The sequence below is a fragment of the Uranotaenia lowii genome, chromosome 2, assembly GCF_029784155.1.
Source record: "Uranotaenia lowii strain MFRU-FL chromosome 2, ASM2978415v1, whole genome shotgun sequence".
Lineage (NCBI taxonomy): Eukaryota > Metazoa > Arthropoda > Insecta > Diptera > Culicidae > Uranotaenia > Uranotaenia lowii.
Genome location: NC_073692.1, coordinates 427693035 through 427708874, shown reverse-complemented (window position 1 = coordinate 427708874; position 15840 = coordinate 427693035). Strand labels below are relative to the sequence as shown.

At 35.8% G+C, this 15840-nt stretch overlaps 1 protein-coding gene across 1 annotated transcript in view; it reads left to right on the top strand.

Annotated features, from left to right (window-relative positions):
• The window catches only part of LOC129741569 (roundabout homolog 2-like), a 30454-nt gene extending 15378 nt beyond the window's left edge, over positions 1-15076 (top strand). Inside the window, exons 2-6 of the mRNA XM_055733306.1 lie at positions 7097-7283; positions 7348-9034; positions 9101-9242; positions 9606-9657; positions 9753-15076. Of these exons, the coding sequence (XP_055589281.1) occupies positions 7097-7283; positions 7348-9034; positions 9101-9242; positions 9606-9657; positions 9753-10908 (3224 nt within the window). The 3' untranslated portion in view covers positions 10909-15076. The remainder of the gene's footprint in view (positions 1-7096; positions 7284-7347; positions 9035-9100; positions 9243-9605; positions 9658-9752) is intronic.
• Positions 15077-15840: the final 764 nt, after the last annotated feature.

Here is a 15840-nt window from a genome sequence, read left to right as displayed (position 1 = left end):
ATCACGTTTAACTTTTTTTAAACAAAACGAATTGTAATAAAATTTACAGCACTGATAGAGGAAACATTCCAAAACAAAGAACTATCAAAACATTCCAGATCCGACTACTAGGAGCGCTATGGTATAATGTACTGTGCGTCCAGATTTAAGATGAATGCTTTAATAACTTTTTTCTCCCAGGGTAGATTTTTATTGTCCCATGTTCACTTTATCTTGTCTTGTAAAAACCTTTCGAACCGTATATTGCCCATCTGTGTATACCGGGAAACCAAGTTTCACATTTTCCCAATTTCATTTGAAATTATTTTGGAAATATTTCAGAAATTTCACGATATATTTCTAACCCAATGATTTTTTTTCCGATCAAGTGATGAAATTTCATTTTTTTCTTAATTTTTTGGGATGATGCAAAATTCAATTTTTCCGTGTTCTAGGTTTTTTTCTCAGTTTGCAAGCAACCCTGATTTTTTTCCTAAACTTTTTTTTTCTTTTTCTAAGTGTGTTTAAAACCAGGGTCATTCTTCCCTACATAACTTTTTCCCTGGGCACCACTGATCGAGAGCATATATCATAAATTTCGGCACCATTTTCGGCTGTGCATTGGCCACTTTCACGGATCCTCATGTGCCACACCATACACAAACCCTTGGCTGGCCTGGCACCCACCATAGACGGTTAGTTGGTCCTCTTGAATGCATCCATCTGCGCTCTGCTGTTGGTCCATCTCATACGAGTGGGATGCATGCAATCTCTCGCTGGCTGTTTGAACAAATGGCAGCTGATGCTGGCTGGATGCTCCCATAGAGTGTGTTCTAGTAGGGACTGGTTCTGATGTTGATGATGATGCTGATGGTGATGCAGATGGCTGGCTGGCTGACTGACTGACACTATATTCGTTCATTCGCTCGCCTAAAATGTGTGGGACTCTGCTCTTGAACCGCCGCCGAGGAATGGTGACGTAGTTTGTTGAACCAGGCGAGGATACTCTCGAAGCTGTCCAAAACCGAACGAATGGTTCATGTTTCTGACGAATGATCGTTTGCTCTATGCTTGCTTACGTACACAACAAATTGCTCTTGATGTAGGTATGCTTTCTCTCTGTCTCATTGCATTGCATTGGAGTGTCCCGTCCTTGGGCTGGTTTCGATGGAACGTTCTATGTTTATGATATGATGAGGAAATTTCAATATTTTGAGTGCTTGAAACCGGTCTATTATTGCCAAGTGCTTGCGGTGGATGGCGGTATGGATCTGACAATAAATAGTTACACATACTCGCACACACAGGCGGCATTCTCAGGCACGGCAGTACAAAACAATTTGTGGTTTTGGGAATATTTATGACATGTGAATTTGTTTTTATATTCATACAACACCAGTTCGAGTAAACACATTCATTACACCGGATATTTACATAAGGTTCATTGACAACATTTTCAAACTGTACTGTTTTCCCATTTGAGGTTATCTTGTTGCTTGGCGAATGATAACTTCTAATAAAACTGGTTTCGTTAGGCGGTACCACTTTTACCAACATTGAATAAAACGAACTGAACAAACAAGATTAAATATAAAAGAAAGGGCCGGAACCGTGCAGTCGTATTTTCCTTAATAAACATGTTTAAGCAATATTTTAAGACTTCAAAATGATGAGCAAAAGCCTTTTTAGGAAAAACAAACATAATACTCGTAACTTTACACGTTATACCTTATTTTCACGGTCGCCATGAAATCCCATTTTTATCACTTTTTTCCAGACACAGTCAAAAAATGGAACATCAATGTATTAAAATTTTAGGCACGTGATTCAAGCCTGCATAAATAGCAATCATTAAAGAAAAAATCACTCAAATTTGAATCATGTGGAGTAGCCCGGTCGGATTCAATAAACACAGATTGCCGGAAGTTCTCCCTTACGGGCCGAAAAAATCTGGGCTTTTTAATTTGAAATTCGGGCATTCTATTTTCAACTTTTTAAACTAAAATTCGGGCAATATCCTGGAAAATTTGACAATTATTCAAAAAAAAACAAAAGCATTTAAATCATTATATTTACGTCGAAAAACATAACCGGATTTTTAATCGTATTTCAGGCTCCCCATCGCTTATGTTAATTTTAATAAATCTAGCTTGGAAAATTTCATTTTTTGGCGAAAAAATTTAAAATAATTATTATACAATTTTAATTTTTTGTTTGATTTTACAAAAAAAAATGTGAATGAATTCGGACAAATCAGGATTCCTTCCAACAAAATTTGGCAACCACACCGGGCCGAAGCTTTCCCAATTCTTTTTTTATTAAATTCCCGGCAAGTCCGGATGAAACCGGGTAACCTGGCTGCTTATTTGAGTTGAACTTACAATTTTTAGAAAGCTTGAAATTTCGAAAAAAAGATAATTCTAAAAATAAATCCAATATTCAAAAGTAAAAGTAAAAGATTATAATTTTGCGGTTCAAATCGGATTTATGCAAACTCGATCCTTGTTAAAGATTTTAGTTTGAAAGTTGGTTCTTGAAAAAACTGCTTTATTTATATTGCTGAACAATACGTGAAAACATATGAAATTCCCTACAATATTTTTAAGAGAAGATACATGTTCAGGTACCATCAATTACATTTAATCAAAAATCCATTCCTGTGGATGTTATTTTTAAATAAGTTTTTCATAAAACAAAACTTGCAAAATGCTGGATTGTGTCAACGAACTGACTTTGGTTAAATTTTAAAATCGAACTAACAATCAGAATAATTAGCCTGCAATTTAAATTCCTTACCGAAAAAGTCTTCTTGATAATTTTATTTTGATTGTGGAACTCATTTTAGAGCTGAATCTGAATCTTGAACCTGAATTCAAAATTTGAATTTTCATAAAAATAAAAAATTTGATGAATCTGTATTGCCATTTTGAAGCTTTTTTATGTTAGTATTTTGCATAAAAATAAAGTTCATGAACTTCAAATTCGAATATGCTTAGCTTAGCTTACCTTAGCTTGATTGACTCATGAACTTCAAATTCGAATATGCAAGAAAAACTTAGAATGGTTTTGTTTCATATTCAAATTTTTTTAAAATAAATTTAAAAAATACATTTGCGTTTCGAAAATCATGAATCAATTTTTGAAGGAAATTTGAAATCAAATTCAAACAACGATTTGAAACACAGTTTTTCATTTCAATTTTTAATGATGATTGAAAATCAAGAATCCTTAACTGGATACATAATCTGGAACATATTCCAGTGGAATATGAAAACACAAAAAAAAATTTGGATGGAACCAGAATCTCTGAATCGAGTTTAATCTTATTTAAACTTTAGTATTCAGAAATGAATTACTATCAATCAGTGAGAAAATTTTAAAAAACTCTAGCTGAATTCTTAACCTGGGATTAGTTTTCGAGGTATGACATCAGTTCTGAGTCATGATTTTTCCTATCGAATAACCTTACTCCATTATCAAAATATGATTAGGAATTACAAATTTGAAGTGTAGAGTAGAGAGCCTCGCTTGTTATTAATTGACCCTTATGGGTCAATCAACTCTAAACAATCCATTATTGAAATATTTCAGAGAAAAATTGTATTCACTTTCTTAGCCAAACATATTTTATTGAACAGTTGAACTATCGAAGCTCATCTCAACTAAAAAAGGGAACATTAAACATTCTGCTCCTTAGTTTTTCAAACATCTGACACAATTCAATTTTTTAAATTTCAGACTATAATTTCTATAACATTTTTTTTTGTATTTTCTTTATAAGAATTAATTAATTTAATATGTTCATTGACACGTGCTTTATAAGAAACGCCTCATACCTTGAGGCTTTAAGGAGCCAAACTCGTTTTGTATGTTTACAATTGTTTGCATAGATCTAGATCGTCATTTTTGAAGAGGACAGCAGGATGGCCAGCGAATTGTCATTTTCAAATTCCCGGTTTTCCTATCGACATTTTATTTTTTTCCAGTTTTAACATACCTATATCGATACTATCAACCATCGATTATGTACCAAAAACATGTCAGTTTTTTTAAAATCCATGTGAAATTGTGCAATGACTTCTATTTATCAGTGAAACAATCTTGTGGTTCAAATGGTATGCAAATAATCAAAAATACAGAGATATTTGCTTTATATCTGAAGTAGAAAATGAAGTACCATCATGCTGGGAATAAAAAAGAAAAAATAATTTTAGATAGTTTAAGTTCAATTTACCTTTATTCAAACCTTTAATCTCTTCTTAACAAAATATTCAAATTCTTCTTTACAACATTATTTAATAAATGTTTTGTTAACTAACTGAACTCTTTTAATAAGCTTTAGAAAAAAAAACAAGCACACATGTTCTTATCTAATACAGATGTACAAAATTGAAATTTGACAATTTTTCTCTAACGGCTCTTGTTTATATTTTTTCAAGAATACTAGAGAATGTATTTAAAATATTCAAATTAAAGTTTTTAAACACATAATCAACTGTTTCGAAGACCTCTAAATACGCGAGAATTTCAGCTTCTCAGAAAACAAGTTATAAAATTTTTATTTTTGTTACTTTTCTCCATTCGGTAAAATATAAGAATTTTAAAGAAATTTTAAATGCATTGCTAATCAAAATCTATGATTTGCCAAATTTCGCGGTCTTCAACAAAGTTGTTCAATAAAATAAAATAAGTAATTTCGAAAGATCCAAGCCTTTTCCGGTGATGAAATAATTGTTTTACAGAATAGCTAGCAATGAGTTGTCATAATCTTATTTTATTAACATAAAAATGGTGATTTATGAATTTTCAAACGATATTTTACCAAAACATGAGACTATAACCACCAAATATAATGTTCTTAGGTGTATTTATTCGTTGAACTTTTTAAAATAGCTTATTCTGTCCTCATACTCGATTCTAACTTTTAAACACAGATTTTGAATTTAGATTCTGACTACGAATTTGTATAATATTGTGGTCAATAAATGTCAATACTGAATTTAAAATTTAATTACTAATCAATTAACATTTAATTAATATTTTATTTATATTTTTAAAAACCGTACTAGATACAGAATTTTTTATATTGATTTCTATTCCAGAAACATTCAGATTAAATGTCAGAATTTTGAATCACAACATGAATTATATCTTCTAAATTTAATTTTTCAATTATGAGTCCGACTTCTGATTCAGAAACTTTAATCTTGAATTTCAACCTGAATTTTTAATCTGCATTCAGGGTTTAAATATTAAATATCATGCGAAGTTTGAATTTTTAATTCAAATGTCCAATATTAAAACTGAATCTAAAATAACAAATTTCAATTTGAGTTTTTTATTCTTCATACGATTTTATTATTTGGAAGTGTGATTCATTGAAGTGCGAATTCGAATATGACTAATAATTTTTCAAATTTATTCAAAAATCGCTCATTAGGGATCTAAATGATGCAAAAACATTCAACTTCTTGTATGTTCATCAAATAAGAACGAACAACGGTCATTAAAATCTTTTGAAGAATGGTTTACTCTTGAGCAAGAAAAGAATTTTTTTTTGATTTTTTCCGGTTTTGATTTCAAATTCCCGGTTATTTTCCGGGTTTTTCGATGCTACTTTCAATTCTTGATTTTCACGATTTTCCCAGCTCGCTGGCCACCCTGGGACAGGAAACAGATATAGAAATAAGAAAATGAAAAAAATTATAGACGAAGATCAGTAGTTTTTAGAAAAGGGTATATTTCGAACATGTAATCAATATCAATGTCTATTTCTATAACATTCTAGGTATATCTTATTCTAATTTGAGATTCTGAGAACTGTATCTAATTTTTCATATATTTTTAAAAAAATGTGTAGTTAGAACACGCAGAGCGATTGAGTTGGAATTGAAAAGTATAACCTAAGAATTTTTCAAAGAATAAATTCATTTTTAATTCTTTCTTCAAAATTTATGTTTCAAAAATCATCAGAGATGTACCGATTCGAAAAAAAAATTTGAATAGTAGATGTTCCTAGGTCCTATCAATACCTTTTATGTGAACAAACCACGAACCTTACTTGTACATTAAGAAAAACGAAGGTAGAAAAAAAAGAAGGTAGATAACCTACCAAAAAAAAAATCCAAAACATAATCTTTCAACTTTCTGCGTCTTCGAATGCTGGTTATCCATCCCTGGCAAACAAATGTTTATCGGATTTAAAAATTTTGTTTTGGAATGATTTTTACTTTTCCCAGGAAATATTTAGCTTCTACCCATTTTGACAAAAAATGAAGCTTACGAAAATTGAAAAGATATTTTATGTCAAGCTTAACTAATGAATATGAAAATTTTTCCTATTCCTTACTAATTTCCATACAAAATTAAATTGAGTATTGAACGTTACTTTAGGGATCGATTTGGTTGGTCTCATATTTCACAATGAGGCATGGGATCCAAAAGTCAATTTTTCCGCGTCTAATGGCGACCCTGAGTACTGGAGCATTTATTTTCAGAAAAAAATTCGATAGCTTAAAAACAAAATTGGTAGCACATGGTTTTTTGCTTCAACTGTCAAGAAAGGAACACAGGCTTTCTTAAGTGGAAAATCTTTCAAAATTGAAAAAAAAAATCAAAATCGTCAGAAAATTAAGCACTTCAAACTGAACCGTAATTATTTTCCCCCGAAACTAGGACACAGAAATAGTTCAAGTTGGCTCGAACAACATCCATCCAGGGCAGCTCAGATGTAGAACAAAAACGTTGATCTACGAATTAAAACACGCAAATATTTAATCTAGCTTCATTATGCGACCCGAAGCATGAAGTCTGTCCAGCCTGTGCCTATGCACACATATAGTAGATGGCCCACAACACGACCAGCTAGTCTATGTCTATTCGAGTGGTTCATAAATTATAAGGAAGTGGAAATTTGTGACGACGACGACGACTGTGAAAGCCAGCTTCCAGCTGCCCCAAGAATGTGTTTTGTTTGTGTTGTTTGTCAAATAAATGATACCTGCATCTCATCCCCCCTGGACAAGGAGTTTCTTCTTTTTTTGGTCCTAATAAGTGTCTTTTGATAATAAAACTCCCTACTAATTAATTATTTTTTCGTTCTATTTACCTTCGACAGCTCAACTGCGGCCACGCATACTGGAACACCCGGCAGATGCGGTGGCGGCCAAAGAAGAACCCCTAACCCTGAATTGCAAAGCCGCCGGTCGACCGCCGCCGGAAATAACCTGGTATCACAATGGGTCCCCGCTGGGTCCTTCAGATCGGCGGGTTATCCTACCCGAAGGATCCTTGTTCTTCCTGAAGTAAGAATTTTCTTTCGAATTTGTAAGCATGGATCTAATTTTTGGGTTTATTTATAATCAACAGAGTCATGCAGAATAAGCGTGAGCAGGATGCCGGCGTCTACCATTGTGAGGCGCAGAATTCTGCAGGAGTGGCCGTTAGTAGAAACGCGACGCTTCAGATAGCGATGCTCAAGGATGACTTTCGGGCAATTCCAAAGGACACAGTTGCCCTAGTGGGGGGTCCAGTGATACTCAACTGTACGCCACCTAGAGGGATTCCGGAACCATCAGTCCTATGGTTGAAGGACGGTAAGCTGCTCGATATAAGTGGCAAGCGCCTGTCGATGGTTGATTCGGGTAGCCTCATGATCTCGGAAATACAACCGAATGATACGGGGAAGTACGAATGTTCAGCTCAAAGCATGGCTGGAACAAAAACGACGCCACCTGCTCATTTGAAAGTTTTAGCTCCTCCAACGATCGTTAAAAGTCCTCACGATACAGAAGTGCTGGAGGGCGAAGGGTTCGATCTTCCATGCGAATTGGCAGGCGATCCTAAGCCAGTTGTTACGTGGCGTAAGGAAAGTGGACGTCTTCCGGATGGCAGGTCCCGAAAACTATTGGACAATACTTTGCGAATAGAAGATGCCCGGCAGGATGATGAGGGCAAGTATATTTGCGAAGGTCACAATGAGGGCGGGAATGTTACGATCTCAGTCTATCTGTACGTCTACGAGGCCCCAACATTTATGGAAGCTCCAGTAGACGTAGTCATCAGGGAAGGAGAAGGCATTACATTGCCATGTCGAGCCAAAGGTCGACCAACGGTTCGAATATTCTGGGATCGAATCGATAAGACCCATATAGATAACAGTGGAAACAAATCGATAACGGCCCAAGCACAAGTTGCGCACAAACCGGCGGAGAAATCGAAAAGAAGTGTTTCGTTCAAGCCACACGATAGCCACATCCGATCGTTTGCTCCGGAACCGATCAGCAATTGGTCGATCAAGATCGAACCTGTCTCCGAGAAACAACTCTTCCACGTGGCAGCTTCCCGAACGCATTTATTACGCAACAAACGCGAATCGGTTGAATCAACCATCGAAATGGAAGCGATCTCCAGTACCATTCCGTCGATGCTCAGCAACAGTATTATCCACTTTGAAGATAATGGTGGACTTACGCTTAAGGCCGTGAGTAAAGCAGACGAAGGTTGGTACGCTTGTGCAGCTATTAACGAAGCCGGAAGTATTGTTAAAAAGATATTCATTAAAGTACTCGATAAGGACGAATCTCTCGAGGCGAGAAAGGAGCAAATTCATACTTACGATCAGAGTCGATGGGTTAGCGAGCAGTTTATAGTTCTGAACAATGTGTTCACGATATCGGCTAGCTCGATCGGAATCTCCTGGGATGTTACGGATAGTGCGACAAAAATGCCACTTCGAATGTACTATCGAGTGGCCCACGAGCCAATGGTAAACTTCATCTACAATTCCACTTTCGAAAGTCAAGTGACCACAAGCAATCTGAAAGAGTTCACCCTCAACGATCTGCGACCGTTCACCGAGTACGAAATTTTCGCTAGCATTCCTGAAGGTTTATCTGGATCGGTGTCCAACATTAGACGCGGAAGAACCCTCGATGGACCGCCATCTGCTCCTCCAACGGAAGTGAGAGTTGGAGTAATAAATACAACCGCTGCATTCGTACGCTGGTCTCCACCACCGGTAAACCTACTCAACGGGGAACTCACTGGTTATAAGGTTTGTCTCATCACTCAGTTGATCACCATCAGTGGAATAACTAATTAAGTTTTGCTTTCAATACAGATTCAAATCAAGTCCAATACCACCAACAAGGTGCTGGGGCAGATGGTTCTGAACTCGACTACCCAATCGGTGGTCATTAATAGCTTGACACCGGGAGCAACCTACATTGCCAAAGTGGCAAGTCTGACGGCTGGTGGAATAGGTTTGTATGAATGTTTTTTTTTTGTCTTTGAGCGATGGGTTTCAGCAACGAACTCGTTCGTTCGCATTGCAAGTTTTCCACCTGTTCGGCGAACTACGCTTGGTCTACTAATGTATAGGGTTAGATTCAACTCTCTCTGTATCTACCACTTCATAGTAGTTGACCCGCGCTGAACAAAAATTTGGTATGTGATGAAAATGCTTCTAAATAAAATTCTACTCACTCATTTTTACCATTCTATCTGACTATAAATTTCATAATTATGAAAAAATCTTACCGGTAGCTTTCGGCGATAAGGCCGATACTGATTAGCAAACATAAGTAACGGTGAATCAATTCTTCATCATTTTTTTTATCTTGTAGGTCCTTACAGTTTGCCAACTCCACTTCACATGGATCCTCAAAATATAGTTAGGTTAGTTGACGGAAACTTTTGTAAAAACTTAACATAAGTTAAAAGTTGATGCACAAGTTAATAAACGAGATTCTAACATGTTATTTTCATCGTAGGTCCGACCCCACTCCAAGCTATTGGATGTCTTCCTGGATGTCTGGGACGGCGTTAGTGATTTTATGCGTGGGTCTGATTGGTGGCGCAGTCTTTGCCATCTTTTGGACAGTTAGGAAGAAGCAAAGCGTGAAGGCATCCTACCCGGGACCATCGGTAACGACGATTATCCCAGATAAGCAGCATACACTGTGGCTGCATGGAAATACGCTTGTGAAGCCTTCCCATTCGCTAGATCCTCCAAGTACTTCAGAGTATGCGGAGCTAACGAACAACACCCAACAGATGAAGAGCAACAATTGCATTCCGCCAGAACCTTACGCCACAGTAACGTTACAGCGCGGAGGAACGATATCGGAGGAGTCTTGCATGAAGTGCGCCAACAGTCCAGTCTCGAGTGAGTACAACGCTCCGATGCGGGAGCCAATCAACATATCAGACGTACTGCCACCGCCCCCAGATCATCCCTATGGCACATATCGCCCACCGACTAGCATGACGATCCGGACCAATCCAGCTGCCCTGTCGCCACAAATGATGCGCAAAAACCACCCGCCTCCACCCATGCCGAATCGGTGGGACACCATGCCGCCGCCAATCCCAAGCTTCCCCCAAAACTGGATCCGCCCAAGGCATATGAACCCGGCGTTGACCATGAACAATGCCGAAATGTACACGGAAAACGACTACGAAAGTGGATCGGTGCTCTACGAGCAGTGCTATCGACCGGATCAGATGCCCCCGGTCATGCCTCCGCCCAATGGACATCATTTTTTCGGTCGTGGCGGTGAACCAACGGAAGAGTTCTACCGCCACATGAACATGGAATTCTCCGAGGATATGTGCTTCGAGCCAGCCAGTCCACCAGCCCCCTGTCCGGAAACTCCGCTCAACAGTAAGTACATGTCCGGGGGAGGGGCCGGATCGCTCGACAGTCCAGTCATATCCCGCAAAATAGGCGGCGGCATGAACACGGCCTCCCGGGGACACCTGCCAAACAGCGCGTCCAGCAATAGTAACAACTATAGCAGCCAACACAGCACCGGTCAAAGTTCCGAAAGTGACAGCGACAACCGGTGGGCTCCGGCCCGAACAAAACGTAGCCGAAGTAGGTCCAAGAGTAGTGATAGAAAATACAATCGGACGCTTATCCGATAAGGTCCGCTAAGCGCTATACTGTAACTCTAGCTTAAGCTCTATTATACATACATACACAAGTATATAAACCAGTAAGTAAGTAGGCCACAAATTTCATCTTTCTTCAAACAAACAAGAAAAGTAACTAAAGCGACAGTACTAAACAACAAATCCAACCGCAAAATCTATCTTTCTTCTTAGCATCATAACCTTTAATCTTAAACAAAAACAAAAAAGAACACACAAACAAACATACAAATCTATTGGAATCAACTCTCACTCAACTACTCATTTCAACCAAATGCATCATAACCGAAACCAATACGAAAAAAAAATGCCATTTTACGTTTCGCTGAAGTTGTTCTCGCGGTGCAAGATGTGGTACGGAGATTGAAGAAGAGGGATCATTTGACAGGCAAATACGAGGCTTATAGTTAAAGTAGATTATATTGATTTTAGTGGACGCACAATAGAGATAAGTTGTTAATTTGCTTTAGGATTTCTCTACTCTCTCCTCATAAGTCCATGAACTTTTCTAGTCTTTATCATGACGTTGTACAAAATGAAAAAAAACTGCTTTTATTTTGATAAATGAAAAAAAATGTATTTTTTTATTGGATGCTAGAAATGTTGAGGAATTTTGAAGGATTCATGATCGAAGAAAGCTAATAACAGGATGAGAATTTACAGGATTCAATATGGTCGTAATTTAACTGTTGAAGAGACTTCTTGATGAATAAGGTGTACATTGAAACACCATTTCTCTTAAAAATTTCCTTGCTGATCTACTTGTGTGAATTGTGAACGGCTCTGTTATTTGGATCATATTATGTCGGATGGGTTTTTTCGAAATTAAACAATTTTCGAACATGTCAAAAACAGGTCCTAGACATTCCCGCCTTTTTCCAAACCAAACCTCTTGTGAGGTCGATTGATTAGGACGTAGCTTCTCAACAGAAGCATGAGCCACTTGGAGAATCTGCGGAAGTTCTGGAACAACCGTACCAGAAAACATGATCTAAAACAAATCTTTGAGTTTCCGGATTTCACTCAAATCATTTCAGAATGATCGATCGGGAAATGATTGATTTACATTCCAAGTTGGCCTCTTTAGTAAAGAGCCTTTACTCGAAATGATCGATGATTATTGCCCGTATGTTTTGAACTTTTTTTCCAACTATATTTGTTTTGCACGTACACAACAATCGTTCAATCAATATCTGTTTCAAACAAAATCGAAGTGGCAAATCTAGTTATAGGTTATCTTTGATCAACTCTTTTTCAAGCCTCCAATTAGCTGTATAGTTTGAATCATAATATAGCCCATTGTTTTGTAAATATTATAAAATCAACAGCTTTCGGTCCTCTTCAATCGATCACAATCTTCCATTGGCGAGAGCACCACGTTTCGTAAATTATCCAACACGTAGTCAAACTGTAGCAGATCATCAGTCGATAAATATAAAACAAAGTAAGACTCAGAAAAAAAAACAAACAAAAAATGCTTAACCAATGGTATCGCAAAAGGTTCATCAAATGTACCGAAACGTCCGATAGGCAGCAGATGCAAGTAATGCTAATAGGAAACAAACAAAAAAGCCATACAACCAATAGCTGACTTGTGCCATAATACATTGTGTAATCTGCAGTAATCTCGTACTAGTAGGATGGATGAAGAGAAGAAAAACAATTCCAATCAAACGCAATAGAGAAGCGATAATAGAGAGCAGAGAAAAAAAACTATTGAAACAAGAAAATACAAACACGCAAACACTGACAGGTAAAGGAAAAGGCAGTGGAACAAAGAAAAGTGGTGCAGTTAAATAGTTGTTTATAGATGAGAGACACTGAAATCCCTAAATTAAAAACAAAAAAAAAACAAACAAGGTGTAAAAAGATGATAACCATATTTATTTTGCAAATGCAATAAGTTGATTATGCATATAAGCCAAAAGAAAAGTAAAATAATGTAATCGTAAGAGAGCAAGAGAGAAAGTATTGTGTTCTCATTTGTCGCGTTTTGTTTCCTTTCATTTTGTTAGATACGATATCGAAAAGCGGTTCAGGTTGAGCTGATACATGAGTTCCAGGATTTTGATGTTTATACCACAAGTGACAAAATGCAAAGCGATTATGCAAGTGCGACATGCAACAACAACAAAAAATAAAGAGATAACTTAAACCACAGTCGAAATTTAGACACACAAAACAAAATCAAAACATATGACACAAATGACGCAAAAATATCAACTGTGATAAAATAACTAAAATAAAAAATAACAAAAATCCAAACAAATTGAGAAAATAAACATTAAAAAAAACATACAAACTCGTCAGATGGATAGAAATCCGAGAAAAACTAATGAAGGCAGAAGCACACATACATTCACTGAAGAAATACACAAAACATAACCATCTGCATGAAGCAAAACAACAAAAACTCAGACATGAATTGGAAAACAAAATGAAACGAGTTGTTTGTTGGTTCCGAAAACTCTAAACTCGCTTTGTGCATGTTGTTTGTTTTCGATAGGAAGACGGAAAAAAAACAAAAATTGACAAGCTGATGGTTAAATTGCGATCATGTGTAGTAGGTTTAAAACGACAAAAAAAAACTTTGCATTATAATTAATTAATTAATTAATTTATTGCCTTAAACAGTAGCTATTACGATACACTAACAAGAGAGAATCGGAGGACAAAATATATGTATTAAACGCAATAATCCAAGCATAATCAACTTATTAATTAAAGCATACCGCAACATTACGTATAAGGATAGAATGAAAGAGATATGAAAACCATGAGAAGACTTATTTTACATTATTATTAGTCGACATCATTAGCGATATTAAAATATTAGATGATAAACAACAAAACAAGAAAACAAAACAATACAAAACAAGCATAACACAAGAAAAAATTCAATTCTACTATCCACTAAGAACAAAAAAAAAACAACCAAAATCAACTATTTATATATACTCTCGCAGTAGTAGCAAAATACAAAACGAAAGCCATTTCCTTATTACTCAACAAAACAACTCATTGAACTTCATCGCCGAACACTCACCAATCATCTCTTAACTCACGCATACAACACTAGCTCACCCCCATACATGCATAAATAAATTCATAAAGGCGAAAACACGTAGCAGCCATCTTTCTCTCTTACGAAAAAAAATATATCATACAAAACTAGCGCGTTCTAAAGTGTCATTTAGCGGAACCAAGGTTAATGAAAAGATTACTAAAAAAAAAACACCCTACATGCAAAACACAAATCACGGTAATCGATGATCATCGCCAAGACGAACGGAACCAAATAACAAAACAATAAATTTGCACACTTTTCTTATTTCTCTGAAAAGAACAATACACTGTTGATGATATGATGAGAGCAAAACAAAAACATGCAAAATTCACCAAAGATAACCTAACTTTACTTGCTATATACGGAAACGTAGTTCGGAATAATGCCGTTTTTGTTTTTCGCATTTCCGCTTTGGTCACAAAAAAGGTCAACCAAAGAACTTTTAGAAAGCAAAACTAAAAACGTAGAAAAATCGTTTCGGAGAATCTAAAACTTGTAAACGAAAATAAACATTAAAAACAAAAAACGTTGGCTGTACTTTTTTTAAGTTCTCGTTCCAAATTCCAGCCGGAACATTTCTAAGCAATCCCGTAAAAGAATTCAAGGATAAACACACTCACACACATTATTAAAAATCTTGAAAATGCAAAAACAAAAAAGAAGAAAATACACGCGCGTATGTATCTCGAAGCCATATTATTCGCATTTTTCGCTTAAAACGCTATCTCTATAATAAAACAAAACAAAAAAAACGTATATACATAGTAAACTCTTAAGCCAGTAAAACACACAAAAGGACGGAGGAAAGTGGTTGGAGCAAGAATAAAAACAAGTTTAGATAAGTAGAGAAACGGAAACAAAACAAAACAGCAACAACAAAAGAAAAAAAATACTTGGGAGAAAACAGAAGAAAACTACAAAAAATTAACACGCTAGAGAGTTTTTGGCCATATTTTACTTTTAATTTTGTGTTTGAAAAATTTTAGAAACTAGTTTTTAAAAACGGGAATAAAATATTGAAAAAAGTGAAGAGAAAACCGGAGAAAAAAAGAAGGAAAATAAAAATGAGCAGGTTAGCAGTTTTCCATTGATAAATTGATCTGTTTTTCAATCACATTGAAAGAAATTGTCATGTAGCGTTATGTACGGAGGTGATCGCTCTTTATGCCACTTCCTCTATTTTGAATTAGAATTTCACTAAGAAGTTTTTTTAAAATTCTTATTAAAAATTATTCCCTAGTGTACCAGTTTCATAAGAAATATTGATAAAAAAAATCGAATACCTACTTTAGTCTTGTTTATCTTATTTGGTCATGTTTTATTTCTTTTCTAGTACTATCTTCTTTTATTCTGTTACTAGCTGCCCCGGTGTGCTTTGCTACACCTTCCAAAAATAATTGAAATTGGTGGTACCTAGTTTTTAAAGTTTTCATTTATTTGCACAAAATTTTAAATTCAATTAAAAAATCATTAAAATGTTTCTTCAAAATAAAATTGCAACTGTTTTCATTTTGGAAACTTGTTTTTTCTTTAAATCCGTGTTTGAATCCTTTTTATAACTCTGGATTTCTTGGCTCCGATTATATGGAATCTTTGCTGTCCCTTTTTAATGAGGAAACGGTCCCAACTATCAAAGAAACATTTTTTGTTACCAAATAACGTCACGGGACACTTATTTTACCTATTCGTTCTCTAATTATTAAATAAATTGTGAAAGAGACCCCTTCCCCATTCCTTTAACCCTACACAGCAAAAAAAATTGTAACGATGAACGATGTAATTTCTGGAAATGATGTAGTTTTAGGGATTTCTGTTGCAATGTTACATCAAAACGATGTACACAATGCGAACACGTCGTG